The sequence below is a fragment of the Quercus suber genome, unplaced genomic scaffold, assembly GCF_002906115.3.
Source record: "Quercus suber isolate HL8 unplaced genomic scaffold, Cork oak 2.0 scaffold_818, whole genome shotgun sequence".
Lineage (NCBI taxonomy): Eukaryota > Viridiplantae > Streptophyta > Magnoliopsida > Fagales > Fagaceae > Quercus > Quercus suber.
This window is the reverse complement of record NW_027070248.1, coordinates 158,848-179,153: the sequence shown is the minus strand read 5'-3', so window position 1 is coordinate 179,153 and position 20,306 is coordinate 158,848. Positions and strand designations below refer to the sequence as shown.

At 32.9% G+C, this 20,306-nt stretch overlaps 1 protein-coding gene across 1 annotated transcript in view; it reads right to left on the bottom strand.

The window, feature by feature from the left end:
* Positions 1–1,090: 1,090 nt before the first annotated feature.
* Positions 1,091–20,306, bottom strand: part of LOC112009950 (uncharacterized) — a 22,957-nt gene continuing 3,741 nt past the window's right edge. Inside the window, exon 2 of the mRNA XM_065767527.1 lies at positions 1,091–1,182. Coding sequence (XP_065623599.1) covers positions 1,091–1,182 — 92 coding nt within the window. The remainder of the gene's footprint in view (positions 1,183–20,306) is intronic.

The window sequence follows — 20,306 nt, the reverse complement described above, 5'->3', positions numbered from 1 at the left end:
TTACTTTACCTATGTATCACATCTTGAACAATGCGTGTTAGATCTTATAGATTCTAGCATTTGCTTCACACCATATATGACATATAATGCTAGCCTAAGCTAGCTTTGGAATGTCCAATTCTTTTCCTTTGAGATTGGCATTTGCCCAATTAAGCTCAACATGTCAATCATGAATTGGTCTTCTTATCATACATTTATCAAGGAAAATAGTCCATAATCTTTTATTGAACACACAAGTAAAAACTAAATGATTATGAATCTTCATTATGCTTCTAAAGAGAGAAAAAAACACACCCTTATAGCATGTCTTTAAACTTGCAAGCCAATTCCTTGGTAAGCTTGATTGACAACAGGATATTTAGGCACAAGCATAGAGAACCATATCCATTTCAACAATTTTACTTCAAACTTTTCTATTCTAATAAGTTTCCAGAGTGTTAGTACATGTGTACTCCTGATTTCAAAGCAGTCCCAATAGATAATAGTTAGCTTGATGCAATTGAATGTCAAACAATGAAACAGGAATCAACACTAAGTCCTCTAGTTACAAGTTGAAATCCGATCATGAAAAACACTAGATGGTTTTGGAGCACAATTATTTGCTGTATCATAGATCACCCTTGGAAAGTTTTCACCTTACCTCAAATAATGCTTTATGAAAGCTCTAGCAAGTTATCTTATGCTGATAGTTTTTCTTCTACCCAATGAGCATTATGCTGGTATTGAAATGGTCAATAAGCTTCTATTTCCTTAGTACACTGCTTGTGTGCAAAATAAGCTTCTGTTCCTTTAATAGACAGAACTCAGCAAGCCATCTGTCTTGAGTCGAACTAAGTAAAAATGTTCCACATATATCTTATAATAGAAGCCATATTCCGCAACTTTTCATTTCTTCAGTCCTAACATCACTTCTTCTCGGTCCTAACCTCACTTCTTTCAGGAACGTCTTATAGTTGTATCCATGCCCCCTTACAGATATATGCATTAGATCAATGCTCAATTTTCCTGAACCTTTATATAATTTACAGCTTGAACAATTGAAGCCTGCCAACATAGGATAGATCCTCTGCACACTTATAAAGTTATTTTGTCAGAAATCTTTTCGAAGGTTGAAAATCCTAAAGCTTCTTAATGCTGAAAGCTTCTCAATGGCATACACAATCGGATTAGAGCATGTCCACCCTGTAATTCAGAATGGGGAGGACTTACAAGAAGCATGTCCACCTTATTGCATTTAATCACTTACAAGGAGCATGTAATGATTTTCCGTCAATTTTGGATTATTCAAAGTGTTATACATTGACACTAAATCAATTATTGTTAAACGCTCAGCTCCTCATTTCTAGATATGCTATTGCTTGATGATATCTCTAGTTCTCTTATGCTTTCAGTTCTCTTAACATGTTTTCGCAAGATGTGGTGTTTTTGTGAAGTTGTCTATTTTATGTATGTTTAATCACATTATTCTCATTTCTGTATGCATCAAAAGAGCTTCGTTAACCCTGGGGTAGCACAATTGGTTAGGGACCAAAAGGTCATTATTTAAAAAAAAAATAATTAAAAAAAGCTTTACGTTCCCACCATTGCGTATTTTTTTAAATATCTTTGTCTTTTCAGATGTTGTTTTGTGTCTAAAGCTGCATGTTAGTTGTTATGATACTTTCATAGTTAATATGTAATAAGGTTAACTTATATTCACTTTGAAACAAGTATGTTTTTTGCAAGTCCTAACTATATTGGAAATTATGAATTTGTATAATTGCAAGTCCTGGCTGCCAATGGTTTATTAACGTGATTGCATGCGTGTCAGATATGTAGCAACTGTGAAATGTGGATCCTAGACCCGCGGTTGTTACATAGTTGACGCGGCAATCGAGTCATCGATCCACGGCGCTGTTGGAGATGCCTGCTGGTCAGCTATGTAGTTGTACTATTGAAGCCTGTACAACTTTAGCAAAAAAAAAAAAAGAAAAACATTCCAACTTCAATTATTTGTAAATAGATGTTGGAAATGGTATCATTTTTCTTTTGGTTTAGGCAGAATTTTATTTAATCCAAAGTGAAAATGGTATGAAGCATAAATAATCATGAATTTAAAAACACTCTTTCATTAAAAGCATCAAGAAAATGGTATGAAGCAGAAATATTCAAAGTCAGTAGATCTCATTTAAAATGAATCTGCCGCCATTATTTTTCCAAATGTGCACACAAAAATAGGCATGGCTACACATAAGACAACTAACTTTGATTCCTAATTTCCTACTCCATTTGACATAATGCCCATCACCTTAGTGCTAATTTTAAATAATGTCATTGATCTTGAATCGGTCCTATCTGCTATTAAGCTAGAGTGAATAACCAGTTAACATCGTAACTAACAGATTGCAAAATGTTCGTAACTAACTAGTTAGCCTACTGTTTCTTGCATATTATTATTATGTAGCATTCTTATAGTTATTTAGTGTGCACTATTCTAAGACAATGCTCTTTCGTGTGCAGGTAGTTCCAGGCATACTAAAGTGTAGACGCCAATCTTACTAGTTACCCCAGTATGGGCTAGAGCCATAGATTGCCCTTTACATAACTGAGGCGGGTTTCGAAGGGTTATTCAAGGTTCCAAACTTGGAAGTTGATCATGCATAGATCACAGCACTAGTCGAGTGTTGGTGTCTGGAGATGCACACATTCCACTTACTACATGGAGAGATGGGCATCACCTTACAAGATATTGAGGTGATGCTAGGGGTTCCTATTGATGGGTTGCCCATGACTGGGAGTGTCAAGATGGATTGGCTTGGGTTGGGTTGTGATTTACTGGGTCATCGTCCTCCAGACCCAATACTGCATCCCCATAAAAACAAGTCTATCCTTGCTGGGGTGAGGATAAGAGTCAGCTAGTTGAAGTCACGGTTTAGAGGTACCCTAGCTGCGGATGCTATTAACGAGGTGGTGCAGCAACATGCATGCAATCACATACTTGTGTGGTTGGGGTTCATTCTGTTTATGGACAAGTAGGCAGACCGGGTGTCAGTGATGCCCCTACAGTTCCTAACCCAATCAGCAACACGAAGAGGTACAATTGGGGTAGTGGAGCATTAGCTTGGCTATACAGGCACCTATGCAAGGCATCGGAGACAGGGGCAATGCAGATTGGAGGAGCACTGATGTTGGTTCAGCTATGGGCGTATTCGAGGTTCCCACTAATATGACCTGTTACAAGGCCGCCGCAACCGCTGATGGAGGCAGGTCCCCTCACTAGTCGGTATGTTATTTGATTAGTTTGATACAATTGTCATACCATTTGTCATTCACTGTGCATGTGTCTATAGTTGGTCATAATCCCTACATGTATGCCACTTGTAATACATTCACTATGGACACTGCTGTCGAGAAGTAAACCTTGTTTCAAACCAAAAGTCTAATTGACATTAATTTAATGGATTACTTAAAAAGATAGCTCTGCATGGCTACCGTTATGAGTGTAGAAAATAATTACAAATACAAAATACCTTTTTAATAGATAATGTTAATACAGAACACTTAGATACATCTATTAGTGCAATGCCAATCACAGTCACACACGTCATTCAGTAGTGATAAAAATTGTGATAAAATGTGTGATAGTAAAAGAATTGATTCTTAATATGTACTCAGCCACAATTTATAAAAGTAGGTTGTACAAAATATTTGTAAATAGTATATAAATTGATCATATTTAAGTTTAATATTGAAGATGTTTGTTTTTGAATGTTGGCTAACTCATGAAAAAATCTCTGTAATAATTTCATTGGTAGAGTATGTAAATTGGTCATTTGTGTTCAATAATGAAAAAACAGGTAGTTTGTTAACCAATTTTCATACTTTGTGAAAGCTCAAAAATGTGTTGAAAACACAAGAGCTGTTTAGACCCTCAAATTAAAGTTACGGCTCGATTGATTTTACACTAACTTAATACTAAGTACGGAATAGTGTAAATGCGAGTAGATAAACAAACAAGCTACTCTAATCCATAAACTTAACAACACAGCAGTAAAATGGAATGTAAAAGTGTAGGGAAGAGAGACGCAAATACAAGATAACACGCCGATGTGTTATCGAAGAGGAAACCAAAGAACTCAGTGAAAAACCTCTTCACCACCCTCCAAGTGGTAATCGATCCACTAGACAATCAGTTGAAATACATGGGTTAGCAAGAGACCCTCCAAGCCTAATCTACCTGACGTACCTAAGCCCTCCAAGCTCCTACTCCAACAAGGCTTCTCAAAACCGTGTCTTATCTAACTCTCTGGATTCTACAATACACCCGATTGCATCCACCAAGCCTCACCGGCTTCTTTTGGATAATCCCCAAAGCTTCCCAAACTCCAAAACACTCTCTACACTTTGAATAGGTGTGGGTTGTGTTTGGGTACAAATCTCCTCTCAAGGTATGACAATAGGAGAGGGAAGGAGAAAAGGCTATAATGATTTCTTACTAAGGATGAGTAGCTCTCTCTCTAAAAGATGGGTGTGTGTGTTGTAGAAAACCTGTCTAAGGTTTTTCTCTTTGAATGGCTTCTATTACATTTGTGGGTAATGGGGGTATATATAGTATGGGTGAAGGGTAAGAAAGTCACTCTAAAAAATCCTCTAGGTAGAATGTTTTGCGACTACCTCACGGGAAGGCCTTACCCTCGAGACACTCGCGAAAATGACAGCCTAGCACGAATCTTCAACTTCCAGTCATGTGCTCCTCACATGCCCTTTTCGCGGGAACCCTTCTCGCAAACTTCGCGCGAGCTAGTCGCGAAATACATTGATCTTTAATTAAGCTTAAGTCTTCACCAACTTAATACTAAACTCAATACAATAAAATCTCACAAAATATAGGGAAAAAAATTAAAACAATTACAATATTTTTTGTCATGGAATAAAACGAACATAAAACATAGTTGTAAATCACAATTTTACAATCTCCCCTTTTGGCTATTCCGTGACAAAACACCCTATAACAGACTTTAGACTTAAACGTGAGTTTGAAAACAATGGCAAAACTCGCTCACACCTAAATCTAGAAGCTGTGATGAACTTGGAACATGTATACCTGTAACCTGAAACACTTGCACAAAACACATTAGACCCTCAAGGTAAATCAAGTGATAAAAGGACAACTATAATGTAACAAGTAAATTGCGATCAAGTAAACATGATGTGAAACATGTGAGCAACTTGATCATGCACCAAAGTAGTCATATGAAAATGACTACAATGATCATATAGCAAATCAAATGATCATCCGAACATGCAACCAATAAAGCACAATAGCATAAGGATAAATGCATGTCCAACACATAAGCACAATACGATGAAAGCAACAAAGCATATCAAAGCACCATAAAGCAACGAGAAAACAAGCATAAAGTAAAAACAAACAAAACAAAGTTTTCTAAAAAAAATGTCTTCTCCTCTTTCGTATATGCATCTCCCCTATAGCTTTCTCCCCTTACGAATGTGCATGAGTTATAATTTCTCCCCCTAAGAATGTGCATATGAGTCATATAGAAATGATAAAACACATCGGTATACTCTCCCCTTTTTTGTCACGAATAGACAAATCAATCAAGAGGAAGGAGGGAAAGAAAAGAAGATATGAGCATGGATATGATGCATGAGAGGTGCAAGATGAATGAGAAAATGAAGCTCAAACGAAAGACAAAAACATTTTAAAAAAAAAATGCTACAAAGCATAAAGAACATGACATGCTAAGGATGATGAAACATGATATCAACCTAGGCATGACATAGACACGATCATGTTTTATGTGCTAAAAGGTCTAAAAAGACTTAACTAGTATGAGTGAGTGCAAAACATGTTAAGTGTTCAAGTGTGTGCAACAAAGGTGCATCTAGTGTGCCTCTAGTATGCATGTGAGATGCATGACCAATGCATGAGCAAGAACTCAAGGGGCAAAGTGCATAAAACACATAACCAATGATCAAAACATAATAAACATGAATAATCATGGTGATCCCCAAAATTTGATACTCATTGGAGTTCAAAACAATGAGAAAATGCCATTTAGGCATTTTGTCAAACACTTAGAGTGCATACACTACACATGTATGATAAACAATACAAGAACGTATGAAAATCTTGCCTAAATACATGTTATTTTTGTCAGAAGGGGCCAACATCCCAAGAAAATTATTATTTAAAACAAAACCCAGTTAAAAAGATTGACAAAAATTAAGTTTTCCAACTCCCATTTGAGAAAATCCCAACTATGAACAAAAACCCCCCAAAAACATAATCTAAGGATCAAAATCAATGAAAAGAGTTAAAGATTACCTTAGAGATGTTAATGGAATGAAAAAACACTTGAATTTAGTTCAGTTTTGATGTAGAAACATTAAAACAAGGGTTTAGGAGAGGATGGGAGACATTTAAAACAAAAGAACCACGAAATGCCCTTTAAAAAGCTGATCTGGAAATTTTCACGGGAAGCTTACTTGCAAAATTACTCACGAAATTTTTCGCGAGTAAGTCTTACTTGCGAAACAGTTGAGAAACAGTCGTAAAAGTCTTTGCCCAAAGTTGAAAAACTTGAGAAATGGATCATTTAACTCCCAGTTGAGCTTACACATGAATAGGTCACGAAAACACCTAGAAAACATGTTTTTTCACACAAAAACAACTTAAAAAACTTTGAAAAACATGGGTGATACAAATCATTTCCAAAAGCAAACAAAAAGAACAAAAATCTTTTTGGTTTGATCCACATATGGTTGAGGACACATGCATCACATTTGAACATGTACAATCACACAAATGAAATAAGCATTCATTGAAGAATAGACTTGTGTATTGTGTGTGAGTATCAAATGTGGAATAGTCCTTAGACCTGAGTGAGGCTTCAATGATCAATTCAATCAAGTCATGCACAACTGGTACTCATTCAAGTGGACTATCTCAATTATAGAAATGAGCATATATGACCTCCTACAAGAAATTGATTACAAGACATAGAAGCTTTTCATTTAGCTTTTGCATAAATCATAACATTTGGTCTTTTTTGGATAATACATCTCTTTTTAAGATCGGTGCTTGAAATTTTTGATATTTCAACATTGAGAATTAGCCTTTGGGTTTTTGAGCACTATACATTTCAATACAAAAGTCGTTTTCCCCTTTTCCTAGTCAAATACTAGTTTGTGCGACAGGTTTTAGTAGCTTAATATCTATTTTCATTTGGAGATTTACATTTGGTGAGCTCTATTGCAAAAACAAAAAAATAAAAGTGGGAAAATATATAGGCATAAGTCTATGTAATAATCAAGACCATCAAGACTAATGACCAATCATTCATGACAAGCTTGAAGATCTATTTACAAAAATAACACATAGTTTTCAAGATTTCTCCCACATAGATATATGTGCATACAAAACAAGCTAAGCTCGTAAATGCACTACGCCATTAGTACGAAAGTACTAGACCAAACTCACATGAGATATATGCTCAAACATATACGATCAAATTTTTTGAATTTTTCACTTTTTATGTGGTTTGAGATTTTTACACACACAAAACAAAGACATAAAAGTAAGATAAAAAACAAAAACAAAATAATGCATATAAAGAGATGCATGATGCACAAATGCAAGACAATAAAGCATCTAATGCATGAAGGGTCCTACAAAGATCGAAAGAATTAGATTAAGGACCAAACGAGCAAAAGCTTAACCATAGGAACCATTCCTCATCCAAACGGATTGATTGTTTGGAATGAATATCTCATGAGAAGTGAGACAAGGGTTGGAAGAATGAGAACTGGAGATGCACAAAGTCAAGGAGTTAAGAGCATTAAACACTTTCTTTAACAACATGCTATTTTCACTCAAATCTGGTTCACCCTTTTTAGCACAATGTCCAAGAAGCTCAAGTTTCTCTTTTCTTTTAATTATTTTAACAGCTTGAAACTTAGAGTAATGAAGTCTTAGATGACCAAAGGCACCACAATGGTGAAAAACAATGTGTTTAGGTCCACTAGGCCTTTTGGGAAGGGATCTAGCAACATGAGTTTGTTTTCTCTTTAACTTATGACATTGAGGTCTTATATGCCCAATCACACCACAGTGGTGGCAAGTAGGAACAAACAAATTTAGACCCATTCTATTCCCTAGGATGGCACCTAAATAGAGGCTTAGGCTTAAAAGCCTTTCTCTCCACTTTTTGATTTCTTCGTGTAGAGGAATGTACACCGATTTGTCCTTTAAGGTAGAACACACAATAGGCACACAATCGGATACCGCAACATGATTGCAACAAATATTTTCATCCTTTTTAGCAATAGGTTCAACAATCAACCACTTGGCATGCATCTTAGAAGAAGTTCATTTTCATATTTTAGCTCATCAACAAGTTTATTAGATAAAACAAGTTTAGCATCCAAGTCCATATTCAAACATTCAAACTCTTTAGCTTTTCAAGAGAATTTTCAGCAAGTTTCTTATATTTCTTAACCAATTTATTGGATTCATTGAGCTTAGCAATCAACTCTTCCTTTTCACAAAATAACTTGCTCAAATTCTTTTGAAACTTCTTTGCATTTTTCTTTAAGAGTTTGTCATTTGGAATATCAACAACAGCAAATGATTCAAGTAACATGTCATCACAATCATGAGGATAAACACTCATAGAGGCATTTTCACAAACACGTGGCATGCTACAATCGTCAACAACTAAGGAAGCATACAAATCACTATCCATTGCAATACACAAGGGGTCAAGGATTACACTTAGGTATTTAAACCACAACAAGTGTACCAACTCTGATACCAATTGAAAGCTCAAAAATGTGTTGAAAACACAAGAGCTGTTTAGAACCCTAAATTAAAGTTACGACTCGATTGATTTTACACTAACTTAATACTAAGTGCAGAATAGTGTAAATACGAGCGGATAAACAAACAAGCTACTCTAATCCATAAACTTAACAACACAGTAGTAAAATGGAATGTAAAAGAGTAGGAAAGAGAGATGTAAACACAAGATAACATGCCGATGTGTTATCGAAGAGGAAACCGAAGAACTTGGTGAAAAACCTTTCCGCCGCCCTCCAGGCGGTAATTGATCCACTAGACAATCAGTTGGGACACATGGGTTAGCAAGAGACCCTTCAAGCCTAATCTACCCGATGTACCTAAGCCATTCAAGCTCCTACTCTAACAAGGCTTCTCAGAATCGTGTCTTGTCTTGCTCTCCAGATTCCGCAATACGCCCGATTGCATCCACCAAGCCTCATCGGCTTCTTGGAAAATCCCCAAATCTTCCCAAGCTCCAAAACACTCTCTACACTCTGAATAGGTATAAGTTGTGTTTGAGTACAAATCTCCTCTCAAGGTATGACAATGGGAGAGGGAAGGAGAAGAGACTACAATGATTTCTCACTAAGGATGAGTAGCTCTCTCTCTAAAAGATGGGTGTGTGTGTGTGTGTTGTAGAAAACCTATCAAGGGTTTTTCTCTCTAAATGGCCTCTATTGCGTTTGTGGTAATGAAGGTATATATAGTATGGGTGAAGGGTAAGAAAGTCACTCTAAAAAATCCTCTAGGCAGAATGTTTTGCAACTACCTCGTGGGAAGGCCTTACCCGCTAGACACTCGTGAAAATGACAGCCTGGCACAACTCTTCAGCTTCCAGTCATGTGCTCCTCACATGCCCTTTTCACGGGAACCCTTCTCGTGAACTTCTCGCGAGCTAGTTGCGAAATGCTCTGATCTTCAATTAAGTTTGAGTCTTCACCAACTTAATACTAAACCCAATACAATAAAATCCACAAAATACAAGGAACAAAATTAAAACAATTACAACACTTTTCGTCATGGAATAAAGCCAACATAAAACATAGTTGTAAATCACAACTTTACACTTTGTTCTAAATTTATATCTAAATTTTTATTATTATGAAACAATGAATTTGTTTGTGTTTATTATATTTCCCAAAGAGTTTACTAAAATTTAACCATAATAAAAATCTATTGAAATGCACAACTATATTTTGGCATATGATAGTGTCAAAATTTCTTATATTGATATTTGTTCTTAAGTTTCAGGATTCAAGGATTTTTTTTTTTTTGGTTGACATAGTTACAACAAATCCCCCCACCCCCCACACCCCCCCCCTCTCTCTCTTCTAGACTTCCAAACACTTTGTACATAGGGAAGTGCCAATTAAACTATGAGACTCTTCGCAAGAATAATTTTTATTAATCTCAAATAAAAAATACTTATTTAGACCTCAAACAACTTAAGCAGGGGATTAATTCAAAAAAGTTATGATTTACCCCCAAATAGGCTAGCATAAATATATATTTTCAGCCATAGTAACAAAGTGAAAAATCAATAAAGAATCTTTTCAATGGAAAAACTTTATAAAACCTTACTATAGAAGAACAATTACAATCAGTCAGAGCTTATAAAACCTTTATAGCCTAGACCCTCTATCTAACCTCTATAAAAGTCTGACTTGCATTCCTATCATAGTAGCCCTAGAATCTCTGAAATTCTTCTATAATGATTTTCCAAGAACAAATCTTGTTGTTATGAAATGAAACCTCTAGCACTCTTAAGTACTTTCTTTAAGATTTGCCTCATTGAATTCACATGAAGGAATTTATGTAATTTCAAACAAAGGTTTAAGGCACAATGCGCAATCAAGAATACACACTATATCTAAATATAATAAATTCTTCCACCTGACTCCTATATGGTATTTTGCACTAAAGTACCTTACAAAATGACTTAAAAATTGTAATGAAAAAATGCATTTTAAGGAAGATGTTATCATTTTCTGAGGGGTTTTCTAATTATTTATTATTTGGATCAAAATACTACTTGTTGTTCACATGACAGGTTCTTTGGCATAAGAAAAGTCTAAGGTGTAATTTAATTAACTTTTTGTTATTCTTAATTACTAATGACTGGGAAGAATTAAAGCAATTTGAAATTTTAGATTTTCAATAAAAAAATTTTAAAATCTAATATCTAGTTTGAAACCATGCTTAAACCATAAGGAGTAATTTGAATTTTCCACTAAAATTAGCAATGAACAAAAGTTTATCATTGCATATGCACGCAATGACTCGATAATGTTGTAAATTCAAACTAACTAACTTAATTTTGTTACAGTCCTACTAGTAAAGTCTCTTAATTGTCTTATAAAAGAATTAAGTTCAAGCATCATCTATATATAAAAGAAACAATTGGTGTCTTGGCATGAAAGTAAAGAATAATCATCATGGAGAGTTAATGACATAAATCCAAACCCTACAGCATCTATAAAAAAGGGAAAAAAAATTATCACATCCACTTGTCACGGTCTATAATCTATATTTTACTAACCTGGTAATTCATTGTAGTAAGAAAGTAGAAACAACATATTTCACAAAAGAACCCCAAGTAACCACAGATTACAAAACCAAAGCAAAGCTAACTAAACTGTCCTATATGACTTTAGAGTAAACAAAACACTCTCAAAGGATATTCTTTCTAAAAGGGTGTTTAGGGTTTTGTTTAATTGATTTTGAAGAAGAGATTTTCAATCTTTTAAGCTTGTCCCACCTAATCAAGAAGCATGCGCTTATCACGTGCAGTAGGATTTCGTTAAACATAACAACAAAAATAACACCGGGGTGCAAAGTGTGATAGTTTAGGGTGCAAAGTATGCGTTTGAATAGTTTGTGGTGTAAAGTATAATCCGATGCATAATTTAGGATGATAAAAAGTAATTTTTCCCAAAAAAAAAAATTCATCAAAATTTTCCGCCTGTCGGGTGGTCTATGGCTAGTTTATTATTAGTTTTAATTAAGTTGTATAATGGTATAAATGGAGTGTCTATATTCACTACAATAGTGAAAAGTATGAAAATAATCAAGATAAATTAAATTTCATTATTTGTTTATTTATAATATTTATCATTGATGAAATTTTTAGATTCCCCACCCCTCCCCTCCCCCTTTCTAAATATGAATTTTAATAATTATTTTGTTAGCATAGATATTTATTATAATTGTGTTTGTATGGAACTATATATTCTAGATTATACATTTATTACAATTAAATACCAAGATTGTAATGAATTGTTTAAATATAAACATAATTTAAATGTAATATATACACACACACACAAGAATAATGAAGAGTAAAATTGTGAGGTTTCAAAAGTTTATATGCACTACCGCACACCTTTTGTGCGATGGTCACTCTATAAGTATAAGTGTTTGTGGGGTATGAGAGTTGCAAAGGTTAGAGTTCAAGTCTCCAGGAGGAGGCTTCATACACATATACATTTAGATTAGGTTGGAGTATAATTTCTATCTTGTATAAAAAAAAAAAAAAAAAGTTGATATGTCACAATATTATAAACTATAAATAAATAAATAAAAAGTGAAATAGCTTTAGTTTTATATATAACTTCAATATTATCTCACATAATATTAGGTCTTAGTAATAAAATTTATAATAAAATTTATTATTTACGTATGAGGAAGGAATATCTTGTAATTATTCTCAAAAACATTAGTCATTAAATTTCCCAGTGCAAGTTCCAAGTAAAGAAGAATATTTAAGAATAATAAGAGATAAGTGTAGCGGACTTAGGGAACCTGAACGAACCATGGAGGAATTTATACCATAATATAGTGAGGAGGAAAAAAAATTAATGCGGCTGCTACTCTCGCCTTCAACGACCCCAATTTACATTGTTTGGATTCAGCCACTGGGAAACCTCGTTCCTTCATTGTTGCCCCTTCCCATAGTTTGTCAAATAGTGAGAAAGTAGGAGGTTTATTTAGAAGAAGCGTTTATCGGGTAGAAAGTAAGAACTCAACCTCAAACTTTAATTAATTAAAATATATATAAAAAAAATTATTGAGATGTAAAATTCTGAAGTCTCCAAAGTTTAGATGTCAAAATTTTACATAATCAATAAAAAGTCAAAAGTTTCGGTTTTAATATTTATATACGAATAAATTAGATATATATATATATATATATATAGAAGCAAATATAGTAATATTTAATTAAGTAAAACAAAAGACTAAATAATTAAACAATATAAATATTAACTGTCTAGAATTTCTGAAGTAGGAAACAATGTTTGTTTAAATCTAGAATTTTGTCACATTTGAACAAAGAATATGTAACTGTCATTTTGATCAATCATCCATATTCACTTGCCAGATTATGGAAAGACTACATTGACTTTGAAGTCTCTGTCTAGGAGAGTTGACGTTTCTCCGACAATTAAAGGAAGGTATAAATTTTTTTATTATTTTGTAACTGAAGACTGGATGAAAGTTGTCAAAATAATATGTCGTCAAAAATCAAGACAGAAGTTGATAAAAGAATAAATAAATAATAATAAAAAATCAAGACAGAAGGCGCTATCATTTGAATTGTTTCATTAAAATTGTTAGATAGTCCAAGTTTCCATAACCCTAGTGCACTATCTAGTTGAGCTAGTGTTTGTATGATTAAAGAGAAATTGGGTGGATTATAGAATTATTTAATACACCAGTTGTATAATATTGGTGTCTTCCAATAAGATGATATTTCATGAGACCACCGTGTGAGATTATTCGTGAGAGGTTTCATAAAACTATCTCATAAGATCTTCTTCTTTTCTTTTTTTTTTCTTTCTTTTTTCTTTTTTTATTTTTTATTTTAATAACAGAATGATCAATATATATATATATATATATATTACATGGAATCAGGATAATCTCTTTATTATGCGGCACACATGTATTACATGTAAAAGATGGACTAGATAACGCCTCCTGGATTTGGGAAGGTTAACAGGGAGACAGGATTGACTAACTTCAAGTCATTACCTACTCAATTATCTAGTATTGTAACAATTAGTCATTAAGTTAAACAAAAGATTAAATAATGAAACAATAAGAATCGAAGCATAGACCTAGGAAAATTTTTGTTTGAATAAATCTAAAATTTTGTCTCATTTGAATCTTAGATCCATCCATTAATTTTGTATGTTTAAAACTAGAATTTTGTTACATTTTTTTTTATACATTGATATATTTTTTTTTTAATTTTTAATTGGATACATTGATAGTTAGGGTGAGGAGAATTGAATCTTGAATATTTCCGTTGAAAAAATTATAAAATTTTCTTTGAAATGACTACTCACTTGCTCAAATCGGAAATAAAGCGAGTGAGATATCACAAAAATATCAATAAGCTGCCCAACACAAATATGGAGTCTTGGTGATTTGAGACAAGGTGTGATATTTTGGTGATGCGTCTAAATGTGTATGTCTTTTATCTTTTGCTCATTTAAGAGAATTTTCACCAACCATTATATTTCTAAGGTGTAATTGGTCACTTATTTCTAATTGATTTTATCTTCCAATTTAGGTTAAGAAATGAACTAAGTGTTCCTAAGCCAAACTAAGTTCTAAAATCATGTATCAAACCAAAAGATATAGATCTAGAAGGTCGGTTACACATGTAGATGCATGGTATTAGGCATTGTACAACATCTATCTTTTGGCAATACCTTCTTTTTTCATATGATTCTCTATTTGAAAAATAACTTGAATATTCAACATGATATTTTTTCTCATTAAAAAAATACAATGGTCAAATTCTTGTGGAGTATCGACTTGATCCTAGTAAATTTTATTGACCATGAGGATATTTAGTTTATTTTGGTAAAATTTGGGTTTGAAAATGGTGATGTCAATGAACTACCCACATATGGACTTTTGTGCAATTCTTAAAAGTTTAGGGGGAAAAGTGCATTTTTTTGTAGTTTAAGAATTGAGGTGAAAATTTTGAAATGTTTTGAGTGTTTTGTGCAATTATTTAGTTTTCTAGGTCAAAGTGTAGTTTTAGAAAGCTTTTGAATTTAAAACGTAATTTTTGAAAAGCTTATGATCAAAATGAAATTTCGAGTAAGTTCTAGGGTCAAAATGAAATTTTAGAAAACTTTAAGTATTAAAATATAATTTTGGAAAAATTAGTGGTTTGAGATGTAATTTTGGAAGAATTTGATGGCATTTTCAGAGCACTCATATCAAAGTTTGTATAATAGAACATTTGTGTCAAATTTACACATTTTTTCCCCTAAAAACTATCCACATCAAATAAGGTAAAATTGTGTAAATATGCATGCTACAATAAGTATGTAAATTTACATTATTTTATTTTATATTTTATTCTTTCTTTACGTATCCTGAGTGTGAATGAAGAGAGTGAGTAGTTGTTGTGTATGAAGAAAAAATAATTAGAAAAAATTGATATTTTTTGAAATATAGTGTAAGAGCACTAGCAATAGTGAAGCTAAATAGTTATATTGCTATTTTAGCTTCGCCAATATATAAAAATTGCTCTACAATAGTAAAGATATAGCTAAAAATTTTAGCTTCACAGCTTCAACTATTTTTGGCTATATACTGTAGCTTGAAGCTAAGTAGAAAAAATATATATTTTTATTCCAACTAGCATTAAAATAATATTTCTTCTCTTTCTTTATTTAATTCCTTTTCTATTTCTTTTCTTTCTTCCAATTCCCATCATCCTCGTCACAAACTCTCACCGATTCCATCATCCTCATTCACAACTCTCACTGATTCATTAACCTCCTCATTACTGCCACCGAAGCTCACGCACCATTGTCGAAGCTCCTTCGTCATCGCCGAAACAGTTCGTGGTTGTGCTTGCTCATGGATCGGATTGGTTATCACTTGTGGTTGTGCTTGCTCGTGGGTTTCAATTTTGGGTTGCTGGATTTTCAGGTTGCTATACCCCATCGCCGATTTTGATCTCCCTCATCCCTCAACTCGGTTGGAGCTAATTTTTGGGTTTCCACCAACCCAGCTGCTGGGTGTCCGCCGATCTTCATCATATTCTGTGCCCCATCGCCGTTCTTCATCTTCATTTGTGCTGGTTTCCGCCGACCCAGCTTGCCGACACATGCCGTGTTTGTGCTTGTTGGTGATTTTTGATTTTGTTTGTGATTAGTGATTTTGTTTAGTTAGGGTTGAGGAAAAGATAAGATTTGGGTTTTTTCTTCTTTTTTTTTTTTTTTTTTTTGCTGTGGTTTTTTTATTATTATTCTAATGAGTTATTTGTATTATTTTAATCAAATATTTAAAAATATGGATTCATTAATGTTGGGTGTGAAGAGATAAATGATTTTTGTAGGTGGCAAATAGTTATATTTTTAGCTCCATTACTGTAGATGCTCTAAAATAATAATCTGATATGTGGTGCTTTGAAAAAAGCAATTAAAATAAAAAAATAAGTTTTTATAATAAAATAGATACCAATTGTTTAAGCCAGCTGTAGCTGGGTTATAGCTAATGTGTCAGTTGGATTCGATTTTATTGGGCTTTTTGGTGACCTGATTGAGTTTTGTAAGAAGAAGGCAACCAGGCCCATTACTGCGGTGGCTCTTGCACTCGTTTGCTCTTCCCTTTTTCCCTCTATCTCACCTTTTTTCATGACCCAGATATCATGGTCGAGCAACTTCAAGGTTTCGATCTCGCCACTGGGTATGTTTGTGTTTATGGTATATGTAATTTCAGATGTTTAGAAGTGGACCTATGTATGTGGTGGTTGTAACATTATCAGATTACTTATGTGACCGTGTGTCTGTGTTGGTGAGAATAGCTAATGTGTTTATATACATATTTTGACGCTGCATGAATTTGGTGTATCCGTGTATGTGTATGCGATGAGCGTGTGTGAGTGAGGCGTATAGATTATACATAATAGAGGATGTGAATATGTGCGATTGTTAGCAATGTTTGTAAATCAATATGTGTTAGGGGAATCACTGTACTGAAACTAGCATTAGTAACCATATGAAAAATGAAAAGGAATAGATGTTACACTTCTTTGAGCCTTCTGCCAGCTTCTTCTTATCTTGGGTTTGAATTTCTTGCTCTCAGTTGCTCGAGACTTTGAATTCCTTCGTAATGGTGCCCTCTTTATCATTAGTTAAGATACCAATAAATTTATTTTTAGTATAGTTGAGATTCAATCCAAATTATCTTGCTTCTCAAAAAAAAAAAAAAAAAAAAATCCTAATTATTTTTCGAGATACAAAGAGATTTTAGCAGTTGAATAATCAAAACTCATTCTTTAATACTATATTCTTAAAAGGCCTCTCAATGAACCACCAGCCTTATTTATTTATTTTTTTTTTTCTTTTTTCAAATTACTTACTTCTTCAATAAACTATTTATTCTTTCTCTATTCTATATTTATTCCGTTTTCCTATGTTAGTATGTTAGTGCTTGATATAATGATATTGATACAAAGAGTATTCCCATTTGAGCATATTTTACCAAGGTAGTTTTGTATTAAAGGAGGAAATTACATGAAAAGACCAACAATTTATTCGTTACAAGTTTTTAGTTTTATCAATTAAATTTATAAACTCTTGAAACCTTTTCAATTTAAAGCCTTCATCAATCTTTATTATTGTGAACAATAATAGAGTAGAGAAAAAGTGAAAAACATGAAACTTTGGATAAAATTTTGCATTTCACTTTAACAAACTTCAACTTTTTAGGGTATATATAAGATGTTAGGATTAGTGTCCTTAAATCCTTTTGTATGATGCTATGTATGACATTATGTTTGGTTTAATGTTATGATTAATAAAGTTGTTTTATTATTATCTAAAATAATGATAACATGAATATTTGGACATTATCATATAGTCCATGAGATGCATAATATATGATTTATGTGATTTAATCACAAAAGATATAGATCACAAGTTCTTTGTAAACTCAGAATTTTAATTCGTAGTCGGTGATAAATTTGGGCATTTCATCTATGAAGACTATAACATATCAACTAAGATGATTTGTCTTGATCATGGAAGTGGAGACTTCTAGTTGATATGTTGATATGTTTTAAAAGTTAAAACATATTGAACTAGACCGTTGTGAGATTTATTATTCTCCTAACGGCTGTTAAATGAATTATAAATCTCACGACTTTAATTTATATAAACTCTTAATCCTGAGAGGATAGTGAACCTGATTATGAAATGTAGGTTGTTTTGATATATCAGAAGTGAGATCTAATTTAACGGTCAAAACCTCAGTATGTTGGACAGCCACACATAGTGCTAAAGGAACATATATCCTCAAGAAGGAATTTATAATCTCTTTGTAGAGATATAAAATATTCCATTGAGATAAGTTTAATGAGTTTAGTTATTCAGAGTGTTAGGCTTGATTACTTTAGTAAAGAGTTACTAAAGTTTATATTTTATGAAATTTGATTTCATAAATATATATGAATAATTTAAAGGATTAAACCGAGAACTCAAGGATCAAGAGGTAATAATTTTCAAAGTGGCAATTATATATTATGACTTTGTATTACTATGAATATTTTCATGAAAGGGTTAATTGTTTAGATAATAAAGTCTTGAGATTTAATTTTATTAGTAAAGCATAGAGTGCAATTATATTTATATTGTGGTATTAAATATAATTAATGGTAACTTTGGGTTTGTCAAGAGTTGATAAATAAACCCAAAACCCATTAAAGTTAGAGCTTTATTTGTCCTTTTGATTCCATCCCAAGCTACACACTAAAGCCCAATTGGGTTGGCTCAAAAGGCTAGCCCAATTAAATAATCAGTTATTTATTTAATAAGAGTTTTTTTTTTTTTTTTAGAAAGGTTTATTTAATAAGAGTTATTAAATAAATTAACTGTCTTTTGACAGTTTAAAAAAAATGTACGTACGATAAAAGAAAAAAAAGGACAGTTTTCTCAATATATATATTCTCTCTTGAATAAGTGTGTACATAACTGATTGAGAGACCACACATCTTGGGCATATGTTAAATTGGGGTGAAGAGTAAAGGTCTTCCCAAGTTCGAAGTTCTTTTGTTTTGAATTTCACTCCATCAAGGTACATCTTTCTTCTATTATTTGCTTCTAAAATTGTAGATATTCCATGTTATTTTACATGAATGAACAAGATACTTGTTTTGCTTCCGCTGTGTGTTTTGTATAAGATGCCAAAACCAGTTTTTTGAACATAAGATTCATTTACAGCTTATCATTCTAGGTCAAGCTTTTTCTATTTGCCTATTATTTTTAATGGCTATCAAATTGATTTATGAACCAAGAAAAAAGTAGTTACAAGATGGTATGGGCCTAGTTGTTTCAGATTTAACTTGAACTCAATTCTTAACCTTGCAACCCAACCTATCCCTAGTCGTTGGCTCAAGTTAGGTCGGGTTGATACCCATTTACAAACGGGTTCTTGCTATTCCTCCAACTGTGTAAATGAAACACAAAGATTTATTGATGATTTCTCCTTTTTTTTCTCCCCAATTTACTACTTGAAATAACAAATATGAATAATTGAGATAAATAGAAGTTCCAAAATCAAACGGTTTTATAAGTTTAAGACTTTAATAGAAAAAATAAATTTATAATGTAATAGAAATATGGTAAAAACAATCAATCTTTTTATATAATTTTCCATAAACAGTGGCTGATACACTCTTGTGCGTGTCTATAATCTATATGTGTGTGTGTTTGTATTCATTTATCATCCTCAACTTTTTCTTGAAATTACAAATATGCCTTGTCCATTTAAAATCGATCTCTTTCACCTGCTTCTCTCACACTCTTGCATTATTGCACAGCAACAGCAACCAAACAAAAAGCTCGCGAGTCGCGACACCATACTCTTCGAATCTTCGGTCACCAAAGCATGTGTTCCATCAAGTATTCAATTGCATCTAAAATTACAGTGGATTTGAGGATTTGTGAATAGATTGGGCCTTGAAGATTGGGTGTAGCAGCGTGTACGTGAATTTGGGGCAGCTTCGTGGGCAATTTTGGTAATTGCATTTAGTTTTCATTCTCCATATATTATATTCCCTGAACTTACTCAACACTCAACAGACAAAACATATAGCTTTTTTTTTTAAATTTAATATATATTATATTTAATATGCTCATAATAATTATCTAGAAACATATATATAAATAGTTTTTTTTTTTTTTTCCCGAGAAAATTATAGAGTAAATAGTTGAGTGATTCACTAGAGTAGGAATTTATTTCGATGGAAATGTTTTGTTCTTTTCTTTGTAGTTGGGTAAAATTTAATATTCTGCATCATGTTTTTCTTGGAAATGTTACAGTAATTAGTAAATGCGCTCTGTTACTGTTAGCATTTGTTTTCGTATCTGTGCAGTTACAGCTTCTCAAATGAGTTCATGGACATTCAAAACGCTTGCTACAGCAATGGTATGGT